We start from the raw sequence: 24,866 nt of genomic DNA, 5'->3' as shown, positions 1-24,866 counted from the left end.
AGGTGCTCTTTTCCTGGGTAGTCTCAGAGGAATACCTCCTAAATTTAGCAGGCCACCATGGCAAAAAAGAGGTTTTCCAATGAAGACATCTACAGGTACATGGACCAGTCGGATGAGGATGATTGGGTCGACTTATTCGACGAATCTTCGGGTTCAGAGTACGATCCTGTAGACAGCAGTGGCTCTCAGACCGATAGTTCCGATGACGAGGTTGAGGTCCCGGCTAGAGCCAGGCGTACCACACCCCATGTCACTGGACTGCAGGTGGCGGAAGATCAGTCTCAAGGGCAGCAGAGTGGCGCTGATCTGATTTTTCTTGGTGAGGCATGCACCAGCAGCGCAGCATCTCCTGGGCCTATCAACACCAGTACTTCCGCAGAAGACCCTGATGAAGTGGCGGACACCATCCTGGAAGTAGAAACTGGTTCGGTGGTACGTGAATTAAGATCCGATCCGCAGCCACCAAGTAGACGGGCCCGTACTCCCATTGGTTTTCCAGAGGTGCTGGCAAACCCTGATTGGCATTCCCCTGATCCCGCCGCACCCATACTGCCCCCTTTCACCGCCCAGTCTGGAGTCCAGGTGGAGACAGTTGAACTAGGATCGGCCCTAGACTTTTTTGAACTGTTCCTCACCCAGGATCTCCTTGACTTAATTGTGGCTGAGACCAACCTATATGCCACACAATTTATAACCGCCCATCCGAAAAGCTGCCACGCCCAGCCTTTTCGGTGGAAACCACTCCAAGTTTCCGAACTTAAAATTTTTTTGGGCCTTCTCCTCAACATGGGTATTACTAAAAAAAATGTATTGCGCTCTTATTGGTCTACACGCCAAATACATAACATGCCCGTGTTCTCTGCTGCCATGTCCAGGACGCGATTTGAGATCATCCTGCGCTTCCTGCATTTCAATGACAACGACACCTGTCATGAAAGAGACCACCCAGCTTATGACCGGCTCCACAAAATTCGGCCCCTCATAGACCACCTGTCATCCACATTTGCAGATGCTTATACCCCTGAACAGAACATCTGTGTAGATGAGTCCCTCGTACATTTTACCGGGCGCCTTGGCATCAAACAGTACATCCCAAGCAAGCGCGCCCGGTATGGGGTGAAACTGTATAAGCTCTGTGATAGGGCCACAGGCTATACATCTCGTTTTAGGGTCTATGAGGGAAAAGACTCAAAATTGGAGCCGGTCGGATGTCCTGACTACCTGGGGAGCAGTGGAAAGATTGTGTGGGACTTGGTGTCACCCTTGTTCCAGAAGGGGTACCATCTTTATGTGGACAACTTTTACACAAGTGTGGCCCTCTTTCAGCACTTAAAGTTAGAAGGAATCCGATGCTGTGGCACCGTGCGGCCTAGTCGCCGGGGCTTCCCCCAACAGCTCGTTAACACCAGACTTCAACGGGGGGAGAGGGCCGCCTTGTGTACCGATGACTTGCTCTCGGTGAAATGGAAGGACAAGAGGGACGTTTACCTTCTGTCTACCATTCACACAGACACGACAGTACAAATTACACGGGCAACAGAGGTCATTGAAAAGCCCCTCGCCGTCCACAGCTATAATGCCAACATGGGAGGGGTGGACTTCAATGACCAGATGTTAGGGCCCTATTTAATTTCCCGGAAAACCAGACGCTGGTATAAGAAAGTGTCTGTGTATTTAATTCAATTGGCGATGTACAACAGCTTTGTTCTCTACAGTAAGGCTGGGAGAACTGGATCTTTCCTTCAATTCCAGGAAGACATTGTTTCGGCACTCCTCTATCCAGAAGGTGACAGAGCCCAACCCCCAAATGCAACTAGCCGGCTGAATGGAAGGCATTACGCCTACCCGATTCCCAGTACCCCAACTCAACGCAACCCCAGAAAAAGATGTCGTGTCTGCAGCAAGGCTGGAATAAGGCGTGACACCCCCGTTTACTGTCCCCGCTGTCCTGACCAGCCTGGCCTATGCCTAGGGGAGTGTTATGAGAGGTACCACGAGAAGGCACACTTTTAGAACCTAGGGAACTACAGACACAGCAGTAGGCACACAAGGGTCTCTCAGTGCTATTTCACACTGGCGCGATGCGTTAGGGCAAATTGCCTAGCAAAAGTCACACTTTGCGGTCCCCCCCTATGCCGGAAGTGCTTGACTTAACGCTAGTGCATGCCTACGTTACTGCGTGGCTTCTGCGGCAATTTGGGTCGGCCCGGAAGTCATGTTAGTCTACGGCGACGCAGTTAATTACTAGGCCGAATGCTACTCTTGTGGTATTCCCTGAAGATCTATTTTGGGCGAGACGGTGCGGCGGGCTCGACCGACCGGATAGGCCAGTATGCAGTGTGAACCCAAACATCAGGTTTTGAGAGATCCAAATACACTGGCCTGCCAGAAACCTCTCCTTTCACTTGGGACAGAATGCATAATGTACTTCGCCACATATCTGTGCGATTTGCACTTTGCACATTGACCCATGGGGGAGGAGAAGTTTATCCTCAGCTCGCAGGTAAAAAAAAACAAAAAAAAAAAAAAACAGGTAAGCAAAAAAGTTAATATTTGGTTACCAATGTTATTGTTTGGTTTGAACATATTTAATAAAGTTTAAAAAGTTAATGTTATTGAAGTGCTTTGCTGCTTGCTTGCTTTTTTTTTTTTTTTTCTTCTTCTCTCTTTTTTTCCAACCGACCAATCAGCTGCAGCACTGATGATGCATCCTGACAGAAGCATTGCGCTTCTATCAGGTTACACAAAATCAGTGCATGCAGCGCTGTAGGACGAGATTTCTCCTCCACAGTAAAAAAGATACGTTTGCCGAGGCATATGGGCCAAGGTGTGGTGTTGGGGATTCATATGCTTTGGCAAGCACTTTGTATCAAAAAAGAACTCAAGCAATGATTTCTCCATTCACATCGATCAATGTGGATGAATAAATCAGGATTGCCTGGGCATACGAGCTGGTGGGTTTGGATTTTTGGGGTGGCAGCTCCTATGTCCAGGCGGACGCCTTCCCCTCCTTTTTGTTTTGTTTTTTTCGTTTTTCTTCTCTCTTTTTTCTATCCAGACCGACCGACCGACCGACCGACCAATCAGCTGCAGCACTGATGGTGCATCCTGACAGAAGCATTGCGCTTCTGTCAGGTTACACAAAATCGGTGCATGCAGCGCTGTAGGACGAGATTTCTCCTCCACAGTAAAAAAGATACGTTTGCCGAGGCATATGGGCCAAGGTGTGGTGTTGGGGATTCATATGCTTTGGCAAGCACTTTGTATCAAAAAAGAACTCAAGCAATGATTTCTCCATTCACATCGATCAATGTGGATGAATAAATCAGGATTGCCTGGGCATACGAGCTGGTGGGTTTGGATTTTTGGGGTGGCAGCTCCTATGTCCAGGCGGACGCCTTCCCCTCCTTTTTGTTTTGTTTTTTTCGTTTTTCTTCTCTCTTTTTTCTATCCAGACCGACCGACCGACCGACCAATCAGCTGCAGCACTGATGGTGCATCCTGACAGAAGCATTGCGCTTCTGTCAGGTTACACAAAATCAGTGCATGCAGCGCTGTAGGACGAGATTTCTCCTCCACAGTAAAAAAGATACGTTTGCCGAGGCATATGGGCCAAGGTGTGGTGTTGGGGATTCATATGCTTTGGCAAGCACTTTGTATCAAAAAAGAACTCAAGCAATGATTTCTCCATTCACATCGATCAATGTGGATGAATAAATCAGGATTGCCTGGGCATACGAGCTGGTGGGTTTGGATTTTTGGGGTGGCAGCTCCTATGTCCAGGCGGACGCCTTCCCCTCCTTTTTGTTTTGTTTTTTTCGTTTTTCTTCTCTCTTTTTTCTATCCAGACCGACCGACCGACCGACCAATCAGCTGCAGCACTGATGGTGCATCCTGACAGAAGCATTGCGCTTCTGTCAGGTTACACAAAATCAGTGCATGCAGCGCTGTAGGACGAGATTTCTCCTCCACAGTAAAAAAGATACGTTTGCCGAGGCATATGGGCCAAGGTGTGGTGTTGGGGTTCATATGCTTTGGCAAGCACTTTGTATCAAAAAAGAACTCAAGCAATGATTTCTCCATTCACATCGATCAATGTGGATGAATAAATCAGGATTGCCTGGGCATACGAGCTGGTGGGTTTGGATTTTTGGGGTGGCAGCTCCTATGTCTCTCTTTCTTTTCTTTTTGTTTCACATTTTTTGGCAGATATTTGTTCATCCACATTGATCGATGCGAATGAAGGGATGTTTGCCGTTCATTTTTCCTTTCAGCCCAGAATGCACTACCTGTATGCCCAATATAAGGAGTATAGCAGAAATACTGGCCATACATGTAATGATTGCAGAGGCCCTAAAATGCCAGGACAGACCCCACAAATGACCCCATTTTGGAAAGAGGACACCCCAAAGTATTCCGTGAGGTGCATGGTGAGTTCATAGAAGATTTTGTTTTTGTCACAAGTTAGCATAAATTGTTGTTTTTTGTTTTTTTTCACAAAGTATCCTTTTCTGCTAACTTGTGACAAAAAAGAATTTTTTTTATAAACTCACCATGCCCCTCATGGAATACTTTGTGGTGTCTTATTTTTAAAATGGGGTCATTTGTGGGGTTTGTTAACTGTCCTGTCATGTGGGGGGGGGGCTAAATTGTGACCACCCCTGTAAAGCCCAAAGGTAGTCATTGCACGTTGGGCCCCTTAGCGCAGTTAGGCTGCAAAAAAGTGCCACACGTGCTATCGCCGTACCCGGGAGAAGTAGACCAATGTGTTTTAGGGTGTATTTTTACACATACCCATGATGGGTAGAAGAAATCACTCTGTAAATGACAATTTTTTGATTTTTTTTACACACATTTGTCCATTTACAGAGATATTTCTCCCACCCAATATGGGTATGTGTAAAAATACACCCCAAAACACATTGTACTACTTCTCCCGAGTACGGCAATACCACATGTGTGGCCCTTTTTTGCACCCTAACTGCGCTAAGGGGCCCAGAGTCCAATGAGTACCGTTAGCATTTCACAGGTCATTTTGAGAAATTTGGTTTCAAGACTACTCCTCACGGTTTAGGGCCCCTAAAATGCCAGAGCAGTATAGGAACCCCACAAATGACCCCATTTTAGAAAGAAGACACCCCAAGGTACTCAATTAGGAGTATGGTGAGTTCATAGAAGATTTTATTTTTTGTCACAAGTTAGCGGAAAATGATTGTTAATGGGTTTTTTTACCAAGTGTCATTTTCCGCTAACTTGTGACAAAAAATAAAATCTTCTATGAACTCACCATACTCCTAACGGAATACCTTGGGATGTCCTCTTTGTAAAATGGGGTCATTTGTGGGGTTCCTATACTGCTCTGGCATTTTAGGGGCCCTAAACCGTGAGGAGTAGTCTTGAAACCAAATTTCTCAAAATGACCTGTGAAATGGTAACGGTACTCATTGGACTCTGGGCCCCTTAGCGCAGTTAGGGTGCAAAAAAGTGCCACATATGTGGTATCGCTGTACTCGGGAGAAGTAGTACAATGTGTTTTGGGGTGTATTTTTACACATACCCATATTGGGTGGGAGAAATATCTCTGTAAATGGACAATTGTGTGTAAAGAAATCAAAAAATTGTCATTTACAGAGATATTTCTCCCACCCAATATGGGTATGTGTAAAAATACACCCCAAAACACATTGTACTACTTCTCCCGAGTACGGCGATACCACATGTGTGGCCCTTTTTTGCACCCTAACTGCGCTAAGGGGCCCAGAGTCCAATGAGTACCTTTAGCATTTCACAGGTCATTTTGAAACATTTGGTTTCAAGACTACTCCTCACGGTTTAGGGCCCCTAAAATGCCAGAGCAGTATAGGAACCCCACAAATGACCCCATTTTAGAAAGAAGACACCCCAAGGTACTCAATTAGGAGTATGGTGAGTTCATAGAAGATTTAGCTTTTTGTCACAAGTTAGCGGAAAATGATTTTTATTGGGTTTTTTTTACCAAGTGTCATTTTCCACTAACTTGTGACAAAAAAAAAATCTTCTATGAACTCACCATACTCCTAACGGAATACCTTAGGATGTCCTCTTTGTAAAATGGGGTCATTTGTGGGGTTCCTATACTGTCCTGGCATTTTAGGGGCCCTAAACCGTGAGGAGTAGTCTTGAAACCAAACTTCTCAAAATGACCTGTGAAATGCTAACGGTACTCATTGGACTCTGGGCCCCTTAGCGCAGTTAGGATGCAAAAAAGTGCCACACATGTGGTACCGCCGTACTCAGGAGAAGTAGTATTATGTGTTTTGGGGTGTATTTTTACACATACCCATATTGGGTGGGAGAAATATCTCTGTAAATTGACAATTGTGTGTAAAGAAATCAAAAAATTGTCATTTACAGAGGTATTTCTCCCACCCAATATGGGTATGTGTAAAAATACACCCCAAAACACATTGTACTACTTCTCCAGAGTACGGCGATACCACATGTGTGGCACTTTTTTGCACCCTAACTGCGCTAAGGGGCCCAGAGTCCAATGAGTACCTTTAGCATTTCACAGGTCATTTTGAAACATTTGGTTTCAAGACTACTCCTCACGGTTTAGGGCCCCTAAAATGCCAGAGCAGTATAGGAACCCCACAAATGACCCCATTTTACAAAGAGGACATCCCAAGGTATTCCGTTAGGAGTATGGTGAGTTCATAGAAGATTTTATTTTTTGTCACAAGTTAGCGGAAAATGACACTTGGTAAAAAAAACCAATAACAATCATTTTCCGCTAACTTGTGACAAAAAGTAAAATCTTCTATGAACTCACCATACTCCTAATTGAGTACCTTGGGGTGTCTTCTTTCTAAAATGGGGTCATTTGTGGGGTTCCTATACTGCCCTGGCATTTTAGGGGCCCTAAACCGTGAGGAGTAGTCTTGAAACCAAATTTCTCAAAATGACCTGTGAAATGGTAACGGTACTCATTGGACTCTGGGCCCCTTAGCGCAGTTAGGGTGCAAAAAAGTGCCACATATGTGGTATCGCTGTACTCGGGAGAAGTAGTACAATGTGTTTTGGGGTGTATTTTTACACATACCCATATTGGGTGGGAGAAATATCTCTGTAAATGGACAATTGTGTGTAAAGAAATCAAAAAATTGTCATTTACAGAGATATTTCTCCCACCCAATATGGGTATGTGTAAAAATACACCCCAAAACACATTGTACTACTTCTCCCGAGTACGGCGATACCACATGTGTGGCCCTTTTTTGCACCCTAACTGCGCTAAGGGGCCCAGAGTCCAATGAGTACCTTTAGCATTTCACAGGTCATTTTGAAACATTTGGTTTCAAGACTACTCCTCACGGTTTAGGACCCCTAAAATGCCAGAGCAGTATAGGAACCCCACAAATGACCCCATTTTAGAAAGAAGACACCCCAAGGTACTCAATTAGGAGTATGGTGAGTTCATAGAAGATTTTATTTTTTGTCACAAGTTAGCGGAAAATGACACTTGGTAAAAAAAACCCAATAACAATCATTTTCCGCTAACTTGTGACAAAAAGTAAAATCTTCTATGAACTCACCATACTCCTAATTGAGTACCTTGGGGTGTCTTCTTTGTAAAATGGGGTCATTTGTGGGGTTCCTATACTGCCCTGGCATTTTAGGGGCCCTAAACCGTGAGGAGTAGTCTTGAAACCAAATGTCTCAAAATGACCTGTGAAATCCTAAAGGTACTCATTGGACTTTGGGCCCCTTAGCGCAGTTAGGGTGCAAAAAAGTGCCACACATGTGGTATCGCCGTACTCAGGAGAAGTAGTACAATGTGTTTTGGGGTGTATTTTTATACATACCCATGCTGAGTGGGAGAAATAACTCTGTAAATGGACAATTGTGTGTAAAAAAATCAAAAAATTGTCATTTGCAGAGATATTTCTCCCACCCAGCATGGGTATGTGTAAAAATACACCCCAAAACACATTGTACTACTTCTCCCGAGTATAGCGATACCATATGTGTGACACTTTTTTGCAGCCAAACTGCGCTAAGAGGCCCACAGTGCAATGACTACTTTTAGGCTTTACAGGGGTGCTTACAATTCCGCACCCCCCAAAATGCCAGGACAGTAAACACACCCCATAAATGACCCCATTTTGAAAAATAGACACTTCAAGGTATTCATTGAGGGGCATGTTGAGTCCATGGCAGATTTCATTTTTTTTTGTTACAAGTTAGCAGAAATGGAAACCTTTTTTTTTTTTTTTTTTTTGTGACAAACTGTCATTTTCCGCTAACTTGTGACAAAAAATAAAATCTTCTATGAACTCACTATGCCTCTCAGTGAATACTTTGGGATGTCTTCTTTCCAAAATGGGGTTATTTGTGGGGTATTTATACTATCCTGGAATTTTAGCACCTCATGAAACATGACAGGTAGTCAGGAAAGTCAGAGATGCTTAAAAATGGGAAAATTCACTTTTTGCACCATAGTTTGTAAACGCTATAACTTTTACCCAAACCAATAAATATACACTGAATGGGTTTTTTTTCATCAAAAACATGTTTGTCCACATTTTTCGCGCTGCATGTATACAGAAATTTTACTTTATTTGAAAAATGTCAGCACAGAAAGTTAAAAAAAATCATTTTTTTGCCAAAATTCATGTCTTTTTTGATGAATATAATAAAAAGTAAAACTCGCAGCAGCAATCAAATAGCATCAAAAGAAAGCTGTATTAGTGAGAAGAAAAGGAGCCAAAATTCATTTAGGTGGTAGGTTGTATGAGCGAGCAATAAACCGTTAAAGCTGCAGTGGTCTGAATGGAAAAAACAGCGCTGGTCCTTAAGGGGGGGTAAAGGCTGAGTCCTCAAGTGGTTAAGGGAGTCATCCGGCTAACTATACTGGAGGGAAAGGGGGATGAGTCATCTAGCTACCTATACTGGAGGGGGGGGGGGGGGGGGTCATCAGGTTACGTACACTAGAGGGAAGGTGTCATCTGGCTACCTATACTGAACAAGGGCAGCTGGTGACAGCGGTATAGAGTACAAATACGACCCTGCTGTAGAAGATGTCAGCTGTATATAAATACTGAACAATAATTATAAATGTCAGACACAACCTGTACGTAATGTAGAGCAACAGCGGAGCGTTATACGTTACCCACTTCTGGCAGCAGAAGGGTCCTCCTCACTCCTTCTCAGTGTAGAAGCGCCATACAGCAGGTCATGTGAGAGAGACAGAGGCCACACAGAGAATGGCTATGCGGATGCTTCTACACTAAAGAGAAGAGGACCTGTCCACCAGCAGAAGCTGATTTATATACAGGAGCAGCCCTCCCAAGTCCTCCAGTGATGGTAGGGGTTGCGGGCACTATTTTTACACCCCTGAAGCCAGCAAATCAGTGGGATATCTGGAGTAAAGGGAATAAGGATTGCCTACTCCATACAGTATCCTCCTCACCATACTTACAATACTACATAGCGCTGGCTGAGGCCTGGAACCCACTATAAATGGCAAATCCCCAGCGCAATCGCTAGCATTTTTAATTAGCATTTTGTAAGTGATTTCATGAGCATTTTGGTAAATGCTCAAATAAGCGCTCTAGTGGGTTCTAGGCCTGAACAGCACAGAGTACGGGCTGGTTCACATTGGGCGCTTTACCGCGATTCAGATCGATTTGCGCTTGTGATTTCCGTTCAATAGAATGATAATCACAGCGTGATCGCCCCCAAAACGCTGCATGCAACGCGTTTGCGACTGATCGCAAATGCTGCAGTGTGAATGTATCCATAGGTATACATTCGAAGCAGCACTTTGCTGATGGCCATTGGCGATCAGCAAAGCGCTGAAAAAGCACCCAGTGTGACCTAGCCCTATCCCAGTGACTGCGGAGAACCAGTGTCTATGACGCCTCATGGAGAATCACGTGACCCGTCTGATCAGGTGACAGACTGCTCTGCTTTGCTGTGATCACTTCCTGCCTCAGAACATGGTTATAACCAGAAAATCAGAGACTTTTGGTGCCCATACACGGTACAATTCAAAACGTTTATTTATTCAACCAAAACGATCAAATAGAGTGAAAATCAAAAAGAATATGTTTTTCCTCCAATAGGGAAAAAAACGATTATTCAATTTTTTAGATAAAAATCTGATCGGACATGTTGAAAAAAATCTGGGTGATGGTTTGTGAAATTGTATAGCGTGTGGTAGGTTGTATAAGGCAATACTATTAGATAAATCAACTTTTTCTTCATATTCGATATTCTCAGATTTTCTGAAAAACCGAACATTCAAGTATGGTACCTCAAAAAATAATTTTAAAAACGATTTGCCCAAATGGAATAATTGATTGAATTTCTCTGATTGAAAAAAAGTAAAAAAATTGTACCGTTAATGGGCACCTTTAGAATTCTATCATCTGATCAATTGCTTGTCTTATGCTAGGTACACACCATGCAAGTTTCTGTTAGATTTTCTGTTAGATTTCCCTGCCAGTTAGATTTTTTCCAACATGTTGGAAAAAAATCTATCTGGCAGGTAAATCTAACAGAAATTCTAACAGGAAATTGAATGGTGCATTAGATTTCTTCTAGACACAAGCGTCACATCTGCTAATTCAGCTGGAATGCAAAATAGGCACAACAGACGGCTGGCCACCTCATCTGATTATCAGGGCAAGAAAACAGCCACCTAAATACTTACTATGGGGGTCCCAAAGGGAATATAACCTGGAAATACAAGAAAATATAGTCACTTTTAGATATACATTACAGTACATAATATTACATTAGCAGCACGGGTAATATGTTCTTTCTTGCATACTACTCTTTGCCACTAGGGGGATCTTAGCAATGTTCCGCAAGCAAGCAGTCTGGTCATTAGTCAACCCTTTCCCTCAGTTACTGAGGTGCTGAAGGGTACAAGTGTTCATTTAGCAGTAGAAGAATTGAAAATAAGCATAGTTATGAAAAGATCCTGTACAAGTCTCAGCAAGGCTGTGTGTGACAGTGCTGAAAATGGACAGCAGGTAAGTCTACTCACAAGAGAGGCAGCCGCAGAATCAGCAAATACACCCTTAAAAGGAGGGACTCTAAGGCCAGAAACCCACTAGGAGCGCTAGGGATTTGAAAAAGCTCTTACTAATGCAATGCTATGGGGAATTTTTATGAAATCACATCGCTTAACCCATTCGCGTTCCGTCGTTTTCACTTGAGCAATGTTCACCTCCCATTCATTAGCCTATAACTTTATCACTACGTATCACAATGAACTGATCTATATCTTGTTTTTTCCGCCACCAATTAGGCTTCCTTTGGGGGGTACATTTTGCTAAGAGCCACTTTACTGTAAATGCATTTTAAAAGGAAGAATAAGAAAAAAACAGAAAAAAATCATTATTTCTCAGTTTTCAGCCATTATAGTTTTAAAATAATACATGCCTCCATAATTAAAACTCACGTATTGTATTTGCCCATATGTCCCGGTTATTACACCGTTAAAATTATGTCCCTATCACAATGTATGGCGACAATATTTTATTTGGAAATAAAGGTGCATATTTTCCGTTTTGCATCTATCACTATTTACAAGTTTAAAATAAAAAAAATATAGAAATATTTCATCTTTACATTGATATTTAAAAAGTTTAGACCCTTAGCTAAATATTTACATTTTTTTTTTTTTTATTGTAATGTTTTTTTTTTTAATATATTAAACATTTTGTGTGGGTATTTTTGGGAGGGTGGGAGGTAAACTATAGGTTTTTAATGTAAATGTGTGTTGATTTTTATTATTTTTTTATTTTAGTTGTAGTTTTACTTTTTGGCCACAAGATGGCGGCCATGAGTTTGTTTACATGACATCACTCTAAGCGTAACACACGCTTAGAGTGACGCATGGGGGAGGCGACAGCCAGAAAAAGCACAGCTTCCGAGAGAAGCTGTCGCTTTTTCAGCGGGGGAGAGCAATCAGTGATCGGGCACCATAGCCCGATTCACTGATTGCCTGGCTAACGAACCGCGGGACGGGAGCACGCGTGCGATCGGCCGCGGGAGCGCGCATGGTTCCTGGACGTAGTTTCTACGTCCAGGAACCAAAATAGGTTAAGTGGGATCACTCCCATAGCATTACATTAGCAAGAGCTTTTCAAATCACAAAGCGCTCAGAAAAGCGGTCCTAGTGGGTTTCTGGCCTAACGCAGGACTGAACTTCATCCCAATTAGTATCAGATACCCTCTTTACCCACTTTACTTTATCTCAGGGCATTACTTTTTTCCAATTTCCACATTTTGCTGTTACAGTCTTATTCCAAAATGGATTCAATTCACTTTTTTTTTTTCACAGAATTCCACACACAGCACCCCATGATGACAACATGAAAAAAGTGTACTTGAGATTTTTGCAAATGTATGTGCTGTAATTGACTGTGACAGAAAATGTGGAAAAAGGGTACTTTTCCGTTAGCCGGGCGCATCCACTAGATGGCGATAAAACTCCACCAAAATTACATCTTTCCTTACTATCCATGGCGGCCTGGAGGGGGAATAGTAATTATCGCCACCTAGTGGATGTGCCCTGCTAACGGAAAAATACCGTAAAAAGTATAGCTCCCAACTGTCCCTCTTTTGGAGGGACAGTCCCTCATTGGGAACCCAGTCCCTCTTTCTCCCTCATTGGTCCCTCTTTCAGGACTGATGTGCAGAACTATGTGAATATTTGTATTTTCCTACTGAAAAATGTGTTTCATTGAAAAAACTTTATTCCTATCCTCTAAATTGATATATTTCTTATTTTTAAAATGTTAATATGAACTGAACCAGGATAGAAAGGACCAGTGTGGCTTGAATTAGAAAACAACATATTTTTCTTATGAAATCTTTATGGCATGCATGACTAGGGGTGTGTCAGGGGTGTGATTAGGGGCGTGGTTTAAGCGTCCCTCTTCCTTATCTCAAAAAGTTGGGAAGTATGGAAAAAATGATGCACTGTGAATACTTTCCAGATTTTCCATGCCCCTAATCATGCCCCTGACACACCCTAAGCATTTAGTGGGTGGGTTTAAACATAACGGAAGTTGGTTCAGTCTGTTTTTTTTCATGCCTGCTAGCGGTGAAGATTATGACCCGCAGGATCATGGTGAAACAAACAGCATGGACAAATTACATGGCAAGTATCAATCATTTATTTCTTCTATTTTTAGCTATGCAATGTATTGAATAAAGTATTTAGTACTAAAGTACCAGAATATATCACGGAATTATAAAAATAATGAGGGCAAAGCTACGATGACTGTATCCCTGGTAACAGCCTACATAGGCACACAACGGGGTAGGAGGAAGAGGACAGGGTTAGTATAGTGCAGAGATAAGACAGTGGTACCTGACATTCGGAAAGGCATGAATATCTTCTGATTGGTGTCCGGGTGAATGATGGCCTGCAGCAAAGAGAAATATACATTAGCAGCACACCCTCCTTCCTGTAAGTCCTGTAGGCTGCAAGCCGATGCCACAAAGATCGGATTCATTTTCCAGCACATACTCCAGACGCTCGACTGGATGGAGATCTGGTGAATATGGAGGCTAACAGAGATATAGAGGCTGGATAGTGTACTGGTTAAGGGCTCTGCCTTTGACATGGGAGACCAAAGGCTGAAAATGCATGCCCTGCGTCCAAAACAAATGCTACATTTATTATACTATGGAGGAACGTTGGCTTCCACTATAGTTTGCATGCAAAGTATAGTATACTGGACACCTGCACCACAGTGAGGTAGTTCTCCGCGCAAGTGGATAAAATAAAGTAGCCTAACTTGATAGAACTAAATAGAGGTGGTGCATGCCTGAGCGATTAACCAGTCAATTGCAGCATGTTTTTAGGGATGCGCAACCCCCCCTTTTCATAATTTTGCTAGTATGTCCATTAAAATGTAAGTTACACATTTTTGCTTAGCTGCTCCCAAGGTTATACATATGTTGTTTTTAATTTAGGTTAGGCCACTTGCGCGGAGAACTACCTCACCATGGTGCAAGTGTCCAGTATATTATACTTTGCATGCAAACTATAGTGGAAGCCAAAGTTCCTCCATAGTATAATAAATGTAGCATTTGTTTTGGATGCAGGGCATGCATTTTCAGCCTAATAGAGGTGGTGCATGCCTGAGCGATTAACCAGTCAATTGTAGCATGTTTTTTAGGGATGCGCAACCCCCCCCCCCTTTCATAATTTTGCTAGTATGTAACTACCAGGTTAGCTGCTCCCAGCCTGTATTCCTGAGTTTCCCGTTTGCATGGTAAGTAATAGTAGTTACGCATATGATTTGCATCTGAATTGAATGCGAAGTGTGCACATAGCTTATTAGAGGTGCTGCACATGTGAGCTGTTGGTCATTTCAGATGCAGCCTTTGTGGTATGCGCTGGCCCTCTCCTCGCTATAGATATAATTAATCATACCAGATTATCTACTGTTGCTTAATGGTTCAATTCTGACGTGGATATTTGCACTGTAGGCATTTTGGGTGGTGGACAGGGGTCAACATGGATTCTCTTGACTGGTCTACACACCAATACCGAGATAGCTTTGATGCACTGTATATTTTGTATAGATTCTCATGGCCAGCATCAAGCTATTCAACAATTTTTGCAAATGCATCTTTTCTTTGGAACTGTACCAAATGGGCAAGCCTATGCTGCCCACGTGCTTCAATGAGCCTTCACTCCCCATGTGCTTCAATGAACTTTTATACCCCATGTGCTTCAATGAGCCTTCATACCCCATGTGCTTCAATGAGCCTTCATACCCCATGTGCTTCAATGAGCCTTCATACCCCATGTGCTTTAATGAGCCTTCATACCCCATGTGCTTCAATGAGCCTTCATACCCCATGTGCTTCAATGAGCCTTCATACCCCATGTGCTTAAATAAGCCTTCATGCCCTATGCGCTTCCATGAGCCTTCAAACCCCATGTACTTCAATGAGCCTTCATATCCCATGTGCTTCAATGAGCCTTCATACCCCATGTGCTTTAATGAGCCTTCCTACTCCATGAACTTCAATGAGCCTTCATACCCCATGTACTTCAATGAGCCTTCATACCCCATGCACTTCAATGAGCCTTCATACCCCATGCGCTTCAATGAGCCTTCATACCCCATGAGCCTTCATACCCCATGTGCTTCAATGAGCCTTCATTCCCCATGTGCTTCAATTAGTCTTTTTACCCCATGTACTTCAATGCGCCTTCATACCCCATGCGCTTCAATGAGCCTTCATACCCTATGCGCTTCCATGGGCCTTCAGCATCCATGACCCTGTAACAGGTTCTCCAGTTGTCCTTATAGCAGGTTCCAACTGCATTACGTCTACCAAATGTATGACCTCTTCCCCATCACTACGTTACCCCTACCAAATGTTTGACACAATCTGCAGCTCTGTTACTATATCTGTGCTATAGGTATGACCCCATCCCCAGCCATACGTTACCAATACCAAATATATGACCTCATCACCGTCCTATATAAAATGTATGAACTTCAGCCCTAGTACATTACTTATATCAAAAGAATTACCTCATCTCCAACCCTACTCTACCTGTATAAAATGTATGACCTCATCTCCAACCTTACACTACCAAATGTATAATACAGTAATAATAATAATAATATATAGCGCTTTTCCTACTTGGGACTCAAAGTGCTGTGACCCTGCATTCTGCAGCACCAAAGACTTGGGAAGAGTTTTTAGCTTGCATGACCTCATCATCATCCCTACACGGTCTGTACCAAACATTTGACTTCATATCTAATCACTGCACTACCTGTCCTAAATATATGATCTCATCTCCATTCCTATCCCCTCCAAAGAAAATATAGAACCTCAGTTCCTTCACAACAATGGAACACATGACCTAGTCTTCAGAACAAGCTCCTAAACAATGAAGCTAGTGATAATGGTTGTCTTCCATGACACAAATCTGCTCAGCCTCCCTCGTCTCCCAGCAGCCTCCATGCTCTACGCTAAGCACTGATTACCATGAGCACCGCTTGCAAAAAATCCAACCTGCTGAATGACCCGCTGGGCATGTCAAACTCTCAGATGTCAAGTTCGGGTGCGCGCTCTCAAGTCTCACCTCCGTACCAAGGTAGAGGCAGCAGATGGTACATTAGCGGCACAATACCACAGCCCGCATTAAATGCACATAAATTGGCAGTCCTTATGGCTCGGTTGTCCTAAGGCATCTACGACTTATTTATTTATTTTCGTTCTTTTAAAATAAAAGGTGTTTTACCACCTAATATGTGTGCTACCTGTCTTTTCTATAAAGCACCTTCTAAACTGTGCTTCTTCCAGGATTAACACAAAGATGGAGCAGGAGAAGCAGAAAGCTGCAGAACAGGATCATGGGAAGGGTATTCTTGTCTTTCTTTCAGACTGTAAAAGCTCCAGGACACCAATAGGGGGCGATGGACAGGTATCTCCGCCATTTTATAGGGATTGACAATCAACATTTTTATTTATTTATTTTTTTCCTTCATTTTATGACTCAGGTTTGTTTTTGTGGCTTTTTAAGGTGTCATCAATTAACACGTCCTTAATTAACTTCTGATTAATTACAAGCGGGACTCGCCGAGGCGCGTATTTTTACACTGATGGCACCAAAAGGATATTACTGAAAGGCAGAGGGGTGTGGCGGAGGAATTTACCCATAGGTGAGGCAGTCCGCACTGAGGGCAGCCACCTGTCAGTAGAGCTGGGAAAGGACCGCACCAGCAGTGAGGACTTACCTCACAAAAGTGTCAATGTGCTTTCCCATCAAAATAACACACAGCCATTAACCCTTTTGGGACCAGACTTTTTGGCCTCCTTAAAGGACAACTGAAGCGAGAGGGATATGGAGACTGCCATATTTATTTCCTTTTAACCCCCTTGGCGGTATGATTTTTTTCTGGATTTTAGGGTCTAAAAGCGGTGCAATTTTTTTGCATGCTTTCAGACCCTAAAACCTGTAATAAAAATCATGCTGCTAGGGAGTTCTGCAGCGGCTTCAGCACTCACTCACCTAGCTGGGCTCCAGCGCTGCAGTTTTCCCTCCATCCTCTGGGTGGCGCTGTGACCCTAAAGTGAGATTGCTGGCTGTCATCATGACGACATACGGCAATCTCACCAGGGGGAAGCAAAGCCTTGGAGGAGAGGAAGAAGAATGGCGTCCGTGTCGGGATCCCCCGGGAGTTGAGTTGAAACGACCGCTGCGCACACTGCTCTGCATAGACATAGAGCCTCCGGTGGCTACCCCGAGTGCAGGTCGGGGTTACTGCTCTGAGCTGCGGTTTTCCACCCCAAACGTAGCTGGGGGTTACCACCAAGGAGGTTAAGCAATACCAGTGCCTGGCAGCCCTGCTGATCATCTGCCTCTAATACGTCTAGCCACAGCCTCTGAACAAGCATGCAGCAGATCAGGTGTTTCTGACATTATTGTCAAATCTGAAAAAATCAGCTGTATGCTTGTTTCTGGTGCGATTCAGACACTACTGCAGCCAAATAGGTCAGCAGGGCTGCCAAGCAACTGGTATTGCTTAACCTGCTGGGCGGTCTGGACGAGCTCAGCTCGTCCAGTACCGCCGGAGCCTGCCGCTCAGGCCCTGCTGGGCCGATTTGGCTCAAATAAAAAGCAGCACACGCAGCCGGCACTTTGCCAGCCACGTGTGCTGCCTGATCGCCGCCGCTCTGCGGCGATCCGCCGCGAGCAGCGGCGAAAGAGGGTCCCCCCAGCTGCCTGAGCCCAGCGTAGCCGGAACAAAAAGTTCCGGCCAGCGCTAAGGGCTGGATCGGAGGCGGCTGACGTCAGGATGTCGATGACGTCACTCCGCTCGTCGCTATGGCGACGATGTAAGCAAAACAAGGAAGGCCGCTCATTGCGGCCTTCCTTGTTTATTCTGGGCGCCGGAGGCGATCGGAAGAACGCCTCCGGAGCGCCCTCTAGTGGGCTTTCATGCAGCCAACTTTCAGTTGGCTGCATGAAATAGTTTTTTTTTATTAAAAAAAAACCCTCCCGCAGCCTGCCTGGCGATCTTAATAGAACGCCAGGCAGGTTAAAAGGAAATAAATATGGTAGCCCCCATATCTCTCTCAGTTCAGTTGTCCTTTAAAGAATAATTCACTCTTGATCTGAAATTTTTTGATTGTATAGTTTGTCATTCAGAAGTAAATATTGCCATCTAGGTCAGGGTGTCTGACTCCAGTCCTCATGGGCCGAGGTCCTCACACAATTTTGGCACAGCTCAAATTAATTGATGGTATTGAATCAGGAAAGGTTGTGGCTCATGAAGTAGAGCAGATTACTCCATTTCTCAGTCCATCGTAAACACTGGCATGGCTATGGCCCTGGAGGACTGGAGTTGGACACCTGCACTCTAATGTGAAGGTAGTTCAGTCCATCCTAAACAATGGCATGGAGATGGCCCTGGAGGGCTGGTGTTAGCCGGTTCTGGTCTAGAGCTTTATACACTTGTGTGAGGAGTACTGTTGCACAAGGGATTGATTCCCAATCCCTGTGGGGGTCAGTGAGGCTAGAGATGCATTTGATTCCAGGGTGGAGACATGGGAGACCAGGGTTCGAATCCTGGCTAGGTCAAGTACCTATTCAGTAAGGAGTTCAAGGCAAGACTCCCTAACATTGCAGGGTGGCCTCTTGAGCGCGCCCCAGTGGCTGCAGCTCTTGAGCGCTTTGAGTCCGACAGGAGAAAAGCGCTATACAAATGTTCAGATTATTATTATTATTATATTATTATTATTATTATTGATTCCATGGAGAGGGCGAGGACAGACAACAGAGCAGCTTCCAGCAGATGTGGTGAGTGGGAGATCAATGAACTGCAGCATTTGATTGGTCCATTTCCAAGCGACATATTTGCATAAAATCAGCTTGAACTTTGCACCAACTTAGAATTATTTGCATGTCACTAACCATTAACAATACAAGAGACTGTGTATGTATAGAGTATACAAAAGACTCACCTGTTTTATCTTCTGAGCTGCCCAGAGCTGAAAAACAGAAAAACAATAACAGTGAGTAATGTCCAAGCACACGGCACATGGCTACGTGTCACATGGGGACAGGAAAGAAGGGGGACAAGGTCTTTTCATTCCTTTGAAGCCAAACACAAATACAGATCATGGGCCAGTGACTTCAGGTAGAAATGATGGCAGCCACATGTTATGGGCTTCAGTGCTGGGGCTGGGTGCAAGACATCAGGGGACCTGTCAGCACAGGAACCAAGGCCACATTTCTGGAAAGGTCACAAAGGCCCGGGCCTTGGGCAGCTGCAGGCCAAGGGGGCACCTGAACATGAAGGAGGGGTTACTACATATGAAAGAGGAGGCTGAAAATGGGGAGCAACACATGAAAACGGAAACTGATGCTCAAGGGAGCCGTTTATGAAAGAAAGAGGCTGATGTACATGGATGATACCAGACCTGCCTTTTTTTTAAGTAGGATTTGGTAGGAGCAAGCATCCACTAGGCCCCTAGACTTTCTTCAGGCCTCGGGCAACTGCCTAGGTTTGCCTGGTGGATGATCCGGCTCTGGATGTTACACATGGAAGAGGGGGCTGCACATGTAATGGGAGGGGGCTGCTGTACATGGAATGGGAGGGGCTACAGTACATGGATGTTACACATGGAAGAGGAGGCCACACATGGAATGGGAGGGGGCTGCTGTACATGGAAGAGGGGGCTGCACATGGAATGGGAGGGGCTGCTGTACATGGATATTACACATGGAAAAGGAGGCTGCACATGGAATGGGAGGGGGCTGCTGTACATGGATGATACACATGGAAGAGGGGGCTGCACATGGAATGGGAGGGGCTGCTGTACATGGATGATACACATTCCTTTGGTTACTATCTGGTGCCTGATAAGTATAAAGTGTTTTATATCTTTCACTGTTGATTGATGAAAGCATTTTTTAAGAGAAGATTTATTAAAGAGATGAATTTTATTGACGAGTGCTCCTGGATTTACTACTCTACTGCAACGATGAGAATTCCATATAGCTTCGGCCAAGCATCACTGGGAGGGCAGCATTACATACAATATACGTCAAAATATAGATTTAGTAAGCGTTTCTAATGCTGAAACCGGGAAAATTGCTGTAAAAATGGTTATCCTGAACAATGCACTGCATTCTATTCTATGTCACTACAGTGACCCTTTAAAGCGGGCCTGAACTCAGAACTTTCTCTCTGCCGTAAAAGATAAGCAACAGCATAACAACCTTTAAATGAAGAACAATTCTTTGTTACAGCTCATACAAATCCTGCAATAAATCTGCAGTGCGTCTACTTCCTGCTTTCATGGAAGCAGACATAAGGTTAACATTCTGTGTTTACAAATTAGTTGCTCTGACATGGCAGAGGAGATTCCTGTAGCGACACAAAGTTACAGGTAGATTACTGACAGATGAGGGGGAATTAGACAGGCTTATCTCTCTAAATACATACAGGGTGCATTTCTCTAGGTTTTCCTTCTCTCCTGTGCAAGAGTTCAGGTCTGCTTTAAAGAGGAACTATCGCAAAAATCTTAAAATTCAAAACGCATACAAATAAGAAGTACATTTCTTCCAGAGTAAAATAAGCCATACATGACTTTTCTCCTATGTTGCTGTCACTTACAGTAAGTAGTAGAAATCTGACATTACCGACAGGTTTTGGGCTAGTCCATCTCTCCATAGGGGAATCTCAGCATGGCCTTTATTCTGACATTCCCTGAAAAAGATTTATACACGGATGCTGACCAGCCTCCCTGCTCACTGTACACTTTTTTGGCAGATGGACAGAACAACTGCCATACACTAAGTGCATTTTGAAAATAAGGAAATCCCTGTGAACCCCCTATAATGAGATGGGCTAGTCCAAAAAAATTGGTTCTGTCAGATTCCTACTACCTACTGTAAGTGACAGCAACATAGGAGAGAAGTAATGTATGGCTCATTTTACACTGGGAGAAACGTACTTCTTAATTGCAAATGTTTACATATATTTTAAATTTTAAGATTTTCGTGACAGAGGTCCTTTAAAGGTCAAAAATCGTGTGTTCAGTTTAAGCTCTTGCTATTGCGTGTTTGTTCTTATACAGGTCAGTTTAATAAATGCGGAGCCACCTTTTAATAGTCCTGCTCACAGCACAGGAGCTGCAGATGTGCCGCCATGTTGCTGGACGGTTATAATTAGATTATGGATTATGGAGAGGCAGCTGGGCCAGGCATGGGGATGGGGGTAAAATAATGATCTTGCTCACATAAAACACGGCTGTCATGCGAGGTGTGGATGCTGCGATGTGTCCGCACACTATTCCACAGGGTGATAAAAAGGCCATTATCTGGAGTGCAGGGAGCTCTTTAACCTGAGTGGCGTTGGGGACGGTGCGGGGTCACCCTGCTGCTCTGATGATTGCATGGAGACAGCGGTAATGAGGAGTCATCAGCGTCTTTTCACACCTCTGATGGATGGCAGAGGAAGCCGGGACGCTGCGCAGGAAGTGCGGCATACACTGCCTAAGCTGGGCCACATAACCCGCAGGACGCAGCTCCCCCCACTGACCCCCTGCAAAATACCCCGCGCCACTGACCCCCTGCCACATGCCCTCCCACTGACCCCTGCAAAATACCCCCTGCCACTGACCCCCTGCAAAAAAAAAAAACCCTGCCACTGACCCCCTGCAAAGTGCCCCAGCGCCATTGACCCCCTGCCACTTCCCCCCCCCACTGACCCCTGCAAAATGCCCCCTGCCACTGACGCCCTGCAAAATACCCCCTGCCACTGACCCCCTGCAAAATGCCCCAGCGCCACTGACCCCCTGCAAAATGCCCCCCCCCCCCCCCCCACTGACCCCCGCGCCACTGACCCCTGCAAAATACCCCCTGCCGCTGACCCCCTGCAAAATGCCACAGCGCCACTGACCCCTGCAAAATGCCCCCCCCCACTGACCCCCACGCCACTGACCCCAGCAAAATGCCCCCATGCAACTGACCCCCTGCAAAATACCCCCTGCCACTAACCCCCTGCAAAATGTCTCCCCCCCACCACTGACCCTCTGCAACATGCCCCCTCCCCATTGACCCCCGCGCCGCTGGCACCTGCAAAATGCCCCCCCCCCTTCCCGCTACTGACCCCCTGCAACATGCTCCCCCACTGACCCCTGCAAAATACTGCCCCCCCCCCCCCCCCCCCGCCACTGACCCCCTGCAACATGCCCCCTGCAAACTGATCCCCAGCAAAAAACAGCCTCACCATTGACCCCCTGCAAAATGCCCCTGCGCCACTGACCCCCTGAATAATACCCTGTCTGCCTCTAAAAGTGGCCATACATCAGGTGACTCGGCGGCCAATCGACCATCCGATTATTATTATTGAATCCCATGAAAATCAGAGCTGCCAAGAGCACTCCCAATCCACGATGAGACCAATTTTGGGCTGAAATTGGTCACATGTATTGATCGGACATGCTGCAAGATGTAGTGCTGACTTGCTTGGTCGGGTGTGGGGCGGTAACCATGTGGGGCGCGTGTATGTAGACGGAGCCCGGAGACAGTGACGGACAGGTAAAGTATACTGCACCAGGCGTGAACATTTTACATTAGGTGGCACAGCGCAGGGGGGGTAGCGAAGCGGCATCGCATGGCCGATTCCCGAGATAATTCATGCTGACGCTGATCAGGGAACGGGCTGTGGTGTATCCCCATAATAGAGATCTGTCTCTAGGTCGATCTGCCCATATGTCTTCTGATGTCTGGGCACCTTAATATCTTCAGCCACAGACCCTGAACAAGCATGCAGCAGATCAGGTATTACTGACATAGAACGTCAGATCTGACAGGATTGTCCTTTAAGTGAGCAACTGTGGTTTCCCAATATTAGCAGTTATGACACAATGAATAAAACGATGCTTCTCATCCGCAGCTTCTGTGCCTGTCCCTTCCACACCGCAGACACTGATATCAGACCAGGAGAAGACCGCCCCATGTCCCTCCCATACTGCAGACACTAATATCAGAGCAGGAGAGGACCGCCCCATGTCCCTCCCATACTGCAGACACTGATATCAGAGCAGGAGAGGACCGCCCCATGTCCCTCCCATACTGCAGACACTAATATCAGAGCAGGGGAGGATTGCCCATGTCCCTCCCATACTGCAGACACTGATATCAGAGCAGAGAGACCGCCCCATGTGCCTACCATACTGCAGACACTAATATCAGAGCAGGAGAGGACCGCCCCATGTCCCTCCCATACTGCAGACACTGATATCAGAGCAGGAGAGGACCGCCCCATGTCCCTCCCCATACTGCAGACACTGATATCAGAGCAGGAGAGTACCGCCCCATGTGCCTACCATACTGCAGACACTGATATCAGAGCAGGAGAGGACCGCCCCATGTGCCTACCATACTGCAGACACTGATATCAGAGCAGGAGAGGACCGCCCCATGTCCCTCCCACACCGCAGACACTGATATCAGAGCAGGGGAGGACTGCCCCATGTCCCTCCCATACTGCAGACACTAATATCAGAGCAGGAGAGGACCGCCCCATGTCCTCCCATACTGCAGACACTAATAGAGCAGGAGAGGACCGCCCCATGTCCCTCCCATACTGCAGACACTAATATCAGAGCAGGGGAGGACCGCCCATGTCCCTCCCATACTGCAGACACTGATATCAGAGCAGGAGAGGAACCCCCATGTCCCTCCCATATTGCAGACACTGATATCAGAGCAGGAGAGGACCGCCCCATGTCCCTCCCATACTGCAGACACTGATATCAGAGCAGGAGAGGACTGCCCCATGTCCCTCCCATACCGCAGACACTGATATCAGAGCAAGAGAGGACCGCCACATGTGCCTGTCTCTCCCATACAGCAGACACTGATATCAGAGAAGAAGAGAAGCGCCTCATGTGCCTCCCATACTGCAGACACTGATATCAGAGCAGGAGAGAACCGCCCCATGTCCCTCCCATACTGCAGACACTGATATCAGAGCAGGGAGGACCGCCCCATGTCCCTCCCATACTGCAGACACTGATATCAGAGCAGGAGAGGACCCCCCATGTCCCTCCCATACTGCAGACACTGATATCATAGGAGGAGAGGACCGCCCCATGAGCCTGTTCCTCCCATACTGCAGACACTGATAGAGCAGGAGAGCACCGCCCCATGTGCCTCCCATACTGCAGACACTGATATCAGAGTGGGAGAGGACCGCCCCATGTGCCTACTATACTGCAGACACTGATATCAGAGCAGGAGAGGACCTCCACATGTCCCTCCCATACTGCAGACACTGATATCAGAGCAGGGAGGACCGCCCCATGTCCCTCCCATACTGCAGACACTGATATCAGAGCAGGAGAGGACCCCCCATGTCCCTCCCATACTGCAGACACTGATATCATAGGAGGAGAGGACCGCCCCATGAGCCTGTTCCTCCCATACTGCAGACACTGATAGAGCAGGAGAGCACCGCCCCATGTGCCTCCCATACTGCAGACACTGATATCAGAGTGGGAGAGGACCGCCCCATGTGCCTACTATACTGCAGACACTGATATCAGAGCAGGAGAGGACCTCCACATGTCCCTCCCATACTGCAGACACTGATATCAGAGCAGGAGAGGAACCCCCATGTCCCTCCCATACTGCAGACACTGATATCAGAGCAGGGAGGACCGCCCCATGTCCCTCCCATACTGCAGACACTGATATCAGAGCAGGAGAGGACCCCCCATGTCCCTCCCATACTGCAGACACTGATATCAGAGCAGGGAGGACTGCCCCATGTGCCTGTCCTTCCAATTCTGCAGACACTGATATCAGA

The 24,866-nt window shown here is 45.7% G+C and overlaps 1 protein-coding gene across 2 annotated transcripts in view; it reads right to left on the bottom strand.

Annotated features, from left to right (window-relative positions):
- Positions 1 to 24,866, bottom strand: part of SFXN5 (sideroflexin 5) — a 401,437-nt gene that overhangs the window by 262,861 nt on the left and 113,710 nt on the right. For both annotated transcript variants that reach the window (XR_011030199.1, XM_068274564.1), the window contains exons 4-6: positions 19,006 to 19,032; positions 13,373 to 13,427; positions 10,697 to 10,722 (exon numbers count right to left, since the gene is read on the bottom strand). Coding sequence is in view for 1 of the 2 variants with exons in the window: in XM_068274564.1 (XP_068130665.1) it covers positions 10,697 to 10,722; positions 13,373 to 13,427; positions 19,006 to 19,032 (108 nt within the window). In the remaining variant the exon portion in view is untranslated. The remainder of the gene's footprint in view (positions 1 to 10,696; positions 10,723 to 13,372; positions 13,428 to 19,005; positions 19,033 to 24,866) is intronic.

The sequence above is a fragment of the Hyperolius riggenbachi genome, chromosome 1 (assembly GCF_040937935.1).
Source record: "Hyperolius riggenbachi isolate aHypRig1 chromosome 1, aHypRig1.pri, whole genome shotgun sequence".
NCBI classification, from domain to species: Eukaryota; Metazoa; Chordata; class Amphibia; order Anura; family Hyperoliidae; genus Hyperolius; species Hyperolius riggenbachi.
The sequence above is the reverse complement of the archived record's forward strand: the minus strand, read 5'-3'. Positions and strand labels throughout refer to the sequence as shown.